The following is a 6,000-nucleotide window of genomic DNA, read 5'->3' on the forward strand; positions in this document are numbered from 1 at the left end:
AATAATAATGGTGGCACAGTTGCTCTCACAGCAAGAAGATCCCTGATTTGCATCCCGGCCTGGGTTTTTATCTTTATGTTCTCCCTCTGCAGCGTGACTTTTTTCCAGGTACTCTGACTTCCTCCCACTGTCCAAAAACATGCTCAGGTTAATTGGTGATTCTACATTTTCCATAGGTGTGAATGTGAGTGTTTGTCTCTGTGTAGCCCTGTGGTAGACATGGTGACCTATCCAGGGCGTCCCCGGCCTTCATCCTAAATCAGCTGGGATAGACTCCAGCTCCCCCATGACCTTACAGAGGATTAAGGGTTATATAGATAATAGATGGATGGATGGATAATAAGAACAATAATATGTCTTTGTAGATTCTCAGTCATCCAGGCCATGGTAGTCCTAAATGCATCAGACAGCAAAGTCAGATTGAATCAACACTGAGAGGTCCTGCATTGATTTTTATTTCCACAACAACCTTCAGACAGCAATCTACATACTGAAGGTTTCAAGTTTTGCTTAAGGTTTAGACTATGCAATAAAGCACTAAGCTGTCCATTATACTGACAGTGCTCACCTCCCTGCATGCAAATACTCTATCAAACAATTCCCCCATCAATACTGAGAGTAATCCCCTTAGATGCATCCTGTTCCTATCCCCACCAAAGACGAGTGTGATTGGTTTGAAGAAATGCAAACTCTCCAGAGCATTTCCCCTCCCAAGAGGAGAACAATGAGTTGCAGTCAGGCAATTCTACACAGAGATGCAAGACTCTCAAGATGTTAGTCTTGTTTTTTTTTCTTTGAGTGTAAGATAAATACCTGGGGAGAAAGAATGATACAGTTGCTACTACAACTACTACTAATACTAATGATAATAATGATAATGATAAGACGACGACGAAGAAGAATGATAACTGTTCCAAATTACTAGCAAGATTCATGTTACGACAGGAAATTTTTTTTAAATGCAGGAAATAAACAAAAAAAAGACATTATAGGATTTAAAAACATAAAACAAATTTCTTCCATTGAGGAAAACATAATATGAACCTAAATATTGCTGGTCGAAAACTGATATAAAGCTATAGTTACCAGTTATTCAAATACATAAATTAAAACATTTTCTTTATTATATTAATAGAATAAGACAAGTATTATTTTAAGAAATCTGAGTTTTTAAGGGAGCAGCAGAAAGTACAGAACTTGAATTCTTAAGTGATTTAGAAGAAATCAGAGACGTAAATCCAATGCCCTTAATAGAAAAGGATTTTATTGCTGTTTTCTTGATGGGGTGTGACAAACGTAGAAAAACGGATACCTTGTTCAAAATGTTCTGATCCTATTTATATTGAGCTGTAAGACACATGACAGTCCTATGTAGGAACTATTTTGTGTCAGTGTTTTGCAGTAAAGGGGATCCATATCAGTGTTACACGCAGAGCTTCTACTTTGACCAATGGGAAGTTGCATTTCCACGCAAGCGCAGTGAGCGCTGCTGCACACATAACGCTGTGCAGTGAAAACAATGTCGCTGCTCTGTGTCCAGAGGAGATGTTTCCACTCTTCCGTGTGTTTGTTGAAGAAACAGAGGAGTAAAACTGCGGCAGAGCAGCGCTGGTTGCTTCGGCAGCTCAGAGACCCGTACGTCAAAGCCTCTCACGCACAGAACTTCAGGTGCAGAAGCGCCTTCAAGCTGCTGGAGATGGATGACAAGTTCAGACTGCTGCAGCCTGGATTCAGTGTGGTGGACTGTGGAGCTGCACCCGGAGCCTGGAGCCAGGTGGCCGTCCAGAGGGTCAACTCAGCCGGGACAGGTGAGAGAACAGGTGGCTGCACCAAATACCAGAAGAAGCAGACAGACTATTTAACAGTGGACAGAAGCAGTGTAAGTGTAAAGGTAGTAGGTAAGTACTTTATTGATAAAATAAGATTAGATCAGAGCAACTGTATTTATCCTGGAGGAAATTGTGTCAAAGTGTCTAAGTGGATGCCAAGGTATAGTTTAAAAAAAAATCATAAATGCATAAATAAAATAAGTAGAAAAGGTAAACTAAATAATAAGAAACAGATAAGCAGAAAGTGAATTTTAAGTAAACAAATGTCTTGATCCAGAGTGAAATTCAAGAAACCAGCAGCATATTAAGCATACAGAATATACAGAAAGAAGAGATGAGGGCAGAGTACACAGGGGATATAGTGATATAAAAATGATGAAGGCAATCCTGTCAGCTTGTAGGATGGAGCTTTCCATATTATTATTATTCTTCAGAATTGGGTAGTATAGGAGCTGGTGTGCTCGAGCTGCAACGTGTGTGCAGAGGTGGGTGATAATACAGACAGGAATTTCTTAGATAGGCACATTTTAGGGGAAACAAGCATTGAATATAGACGAGGAAATTATTATTGTCGTGAGAAAAAAACCCTTCTAAATATGTAATTTTGATACACGAAGATGAATTTTGGGAGTTATCAGTGACCAGAGAGGGACTTTTTTTGTTTTATTCCAGAATATTCTAATAATAATAATAATACATTTTATTTACAGGCGCCTTTCAAGACACTCAAGGTCACCGTACAGAGGAAACAGAATAAAAACAGATTCAAAATACACAGTTTAAAACATAAGAAATTCTGCACGTTTGCGCTCATCCCTTGAGGAAAAGGGTAAATGATGCAGAATTAAGTGGTTGATTAATAGGAAAAATTGTGTAACTGTTTATAAATGAGCCAATGGCATCTACACAATTGTTATAGACAATATTAACATTATAGACAACTTCTACTGATTTCTACAGTTGAAATATGTATGATTTTTTTTTTAAATTGCCATGACTTTTGTTTGTCTGTGCCCATCCTTGCTTGAGTCATGCAGTACAATGTTGTGGTATTGTGGTTCTATATACAGTTAAGGGCGATTAAGAACCGCAAATTAGCAACAACAACAACGGTTTAAAAAGGTACACCAAGTTATATGACCAAGTAGTAAATGTACTGACATTTTTTTATTGTCACGTTGTAATATTGGATGAATAATAGAGAGTTTTTATAGTAACAGTAAACATGATAACTAATGTGTCTTAGCAGGTAATTCATTTTTATGAGTTTCTGTAATTATGAAACATGCTTGCTGTTCAGTCTTCTGATTATCACTCAGCATAGAAAACACAGGGAACAACTCAGGAAGCCTTATAATAGATATCGTGTAAAGTCTGTGTATACAGTAGATATTACACTTCACGCCACATGCTTTTTTTATACTGTAGTCTTACAAATACTATTTTATAATGCCAGGATTTTGAAAGCCTGCTGTGTCAGATTAAAAAAAAAGTGTGTATTTTTTTTCCCCACAGTATGATACGAAAGTTTTAATTAATCTGAACGTCCATCATGTCAGTTTTTCTGCTTGTCAGAGTGAGGTTGTCATTGCGTCGTGATGCAGTTGCGAGTGCTCATTGATGGGAAGAATCTACTCTGCATTATCGCACAGCAAATATGTAAGTTTGACAAAAATAGAAGCAAACGTGCTGTTGATCGTGATGGACTGCAAAGCTGAAGAACCTTTAAAGTCTACACAGGATGACACTGCATACCAGGGGCTGAATGATTTCGAGATAAAATATCTAATTGTGATTCTTGTGACAGATATTGCGTTTTGATCAGTGAATATTGACTGTGTCAAGGTTTTCAAACCTGTGGTGGAGCAGAATACTTGAGACACCATTAAATGTTTGACTGTCAGAGGATGGTCTGTGAAAACATTAACACAACAGTTTGAACACTGGGTCAGACACTGTGCATTTGGTAACTGCATTGTTTGAAATTGCGATTTTTAATTTAGAATCGATTAGTTGTTCGGTCCTACTTCACTCTGATACTGCTTAGAAAGAGAAAATTCACTAAAGAAAGCTTGAAACATTTTGGCTGGCTAAAATAGTTTTGGCTAAAAAGTGGGCAAACACCTGTATACTATTTAAATATTAACTTCAATTTAACACTGAAGGTATGTTTAAGAGGGCAATCAGTGAATCCAGTAATTAATTCATGCAATATGCAGCTTCAGAGTTTGGCTGTTTGCTCTACTGGACACCTGAATTTAGTCATACATATTTAAACCACCTTCCTTCAGGAGATATCTTTAATATTAACATCTCCCACTTTATCATTAATCATATTAAATATGTAGGATGTGTGAACAGACTGTGACGCACTCTGGGGTATAGGAAGGGGACAGACATGCTTCAAAAGACAGATTTTCTTTGATTGCAACCGTTCCTCCACTAATTGTAGCCACATTGGTGGGTCATGTGAAGCCTAAAAGCAACCGAAACATCTTCAAACGGCTTGTAATCACTGTGGTCATCTTCCTCATTATCCCAGATCCGGCGTTACCACGTGGTACTGTTGTTGGCATTGATCTGCTGAACATCCCGCCGCTGGACGGCGCCGACTTCCTTTCCAGCCAGGATGTCACGGACCCGTCCACGCACGCCAAGCTGCTGGAGCTGCTCCCCAACCGCCAGGCTCACGTCATCCTGAGCGACATGGCTCCCAACGCCAGCGGTTTCCGAGACATGGACCACGAGAAACTCATCACAATGTGTCTGTCTTTGATAGACTTGGCCGAGAAGGTTTTACAGCCTCAGGGTTCTCTGCTGTGTAAATACTGGGACGGGATCCTGACTCGGACTCTCCAGGAGAAACTCTCGGGCGTTTTCGGCGGCGTTCGGACTTTAAAGCCACAAGCCAGCAGGAAGGACTCAGCTGAGAGATATTTCCTCGCTACGATGTACAGAAAGCCAATGAAGTGATGCCTTTAATTTCTCTAATGTGTGCTGGCTTTCTGATGAAGAGCTTCACTGGAGACCTTTGATCAAAAGGTGGCACTGTTGAGGCATCGGTGAACCCCACTGCTCCAGGCACACACACATTAAACACTGTAATGCTGATTTTTATCCCTGCAAACTTAACACAGCAGCAGCAGCAGCAGTGAATCAGTAATATGTAGACCTATGTGAGCATCAGTGTGATATTCCTCAAGAGCCCGATGCTGTGTTTTCTCTGAAGTTATTGTTTGCCCCAAGTGTTTGTTCTACACACTCCCTCTGGTATTTGCTTTGTTCCAAAAAGTCATTTACCACTGGTGCTTATGCTAATAATTTGCACTGCCAGCCATGTAGAAATATGTAATCATTCTCTCATTGAGAGCTTACGAAGGGAAAAAAACTAATACATAAGAGTCACATACAGTATGACTAATGGGAAGTGGGATGATACTGAGGCTTGGCACGCACGCTAGTGTTGTTGGGCTCTGCTGTCTGACAGTAGAAACAGGTCCGTTTCCTGGGCAAATATTTTTTAACTGAAGGAAATTCTATTTATTGTGTCTGAACCTGTGATTTTTGATGTTGCACCCCTGCCGATTAAGAATAAAAAGTCATTTCATAAGCATAGATGTAGTGTCACAGACATCTCATTTTCAGTGCAGACATGATCTACTATGTGCATACTGGTCTTCTTTGACGTGTAGTTCAATGACTCCATCCACCCCAGAGCATTGTGCAAACATTTTAGCGACATGCGTATCAGGATTTTCCCTCTTGCTACATGATTTTTTTGCAGAACCAACTTTTTCGGTGTGGACATTTCATCCTTCCATTACAATGACAGCAGGAGAAGGGGGATGACTTGCAGCAACGGTCTCCAGCTGGACATGCACCAGGGATGCTGCTGTTAAAGGTTGGCATCGTTACCCTCAGGCCAATAGGGCTCTGCCATGTACAAATAACTGAATAACAAACAAAATGCAACCATGCACGGGGTTTCTAAGTGGGAAGGGTTGAATCAAGTCGCCCCTGTTACTGAAGGAAAGTGTTCCATTCTTTTTCCGAGCACACACAGCTCGGGCACTTCTGCAGCCCTAATGAGAATGTTCGCGGTTAAATAATCAGTGGAGAAGATCAACAACTATGGGGGCAAGTATCTGGTTATGTGATTAAAAGATCGAGA

The 6,000-nt window shown here is 40.1% G+C and overlaps 1 protein-coding gene across 2 annotated transcripts; it reads left to right on the forward strand.

The window, feature by feature from the left end:
• The first annotated feature begins 1,475 nt into the window (after window positions 1-1,475).
• Window positions 1,476-5,444, forward strand: mrm2 (mitochondrial rRNA methyltransferase 2). Of its 2 annotated transcripts, none has more exons than XM_051941210.1 (2): window positions 1,476-1,898; window positions 4,372-5,444. In XM_051941210.1, the coding sequence occupies exons 1-2, from the start codon at window positions 1,520-1,522 to the stop codon at window positions 4,800-4,802; spliced, it is 810 nt and encodes a 269-aa protein (XP_051797170.1). In that variant the 5' UTR covers window positions 1,476-1,519; the 3' UTR covers window positions 4,803-5,444. The 2 variants fall into 2 exon arrangements, with proteins under 2 accessions (XP_051797170.1, XP_022060327.2); XM_022204635.2 differs by having other exon boundaries at window positions 1,476-1,808.
• Window positions 5,445-6,000: the final 556 nt, after the last annotated feature.

This window comes from Acanthochromis polyacanthus, chromosome 21 (genome assembly GCF_021347895.1).
Source record: "Acanthochromis polyacanthus isolate Apoly-LR-REF ecotype Palm Island chromosome 21, KAUST_Apoly_ChrSc, whole genome shotgun sequence".
NCBI classification, from domain to species: domain Eukaryota; kingdom Metazoa; phylum Chordata; class Actinopteri; family Pomacentridae; genus Acanthochromis; species Acanthochromis polyacanthus.

Bases quoted from the DNA above. Each gene is read 5' to 3' on its own strand.
- mrm2 (XM_051941210.1), top strand. From the start codon at position 1,520: ATGTCGCTGCTCTGTGTCCAGAGGAGATGTTTCCACTCTTCCGTGTGT. The intron at 1,899-4,371 runs GTAAGTACTTTA...TCATTATCCCAG, and splicing joins TGTAAGTGTAAAGGTAGTAG to ATCCGGCGTTACCACGTGGT.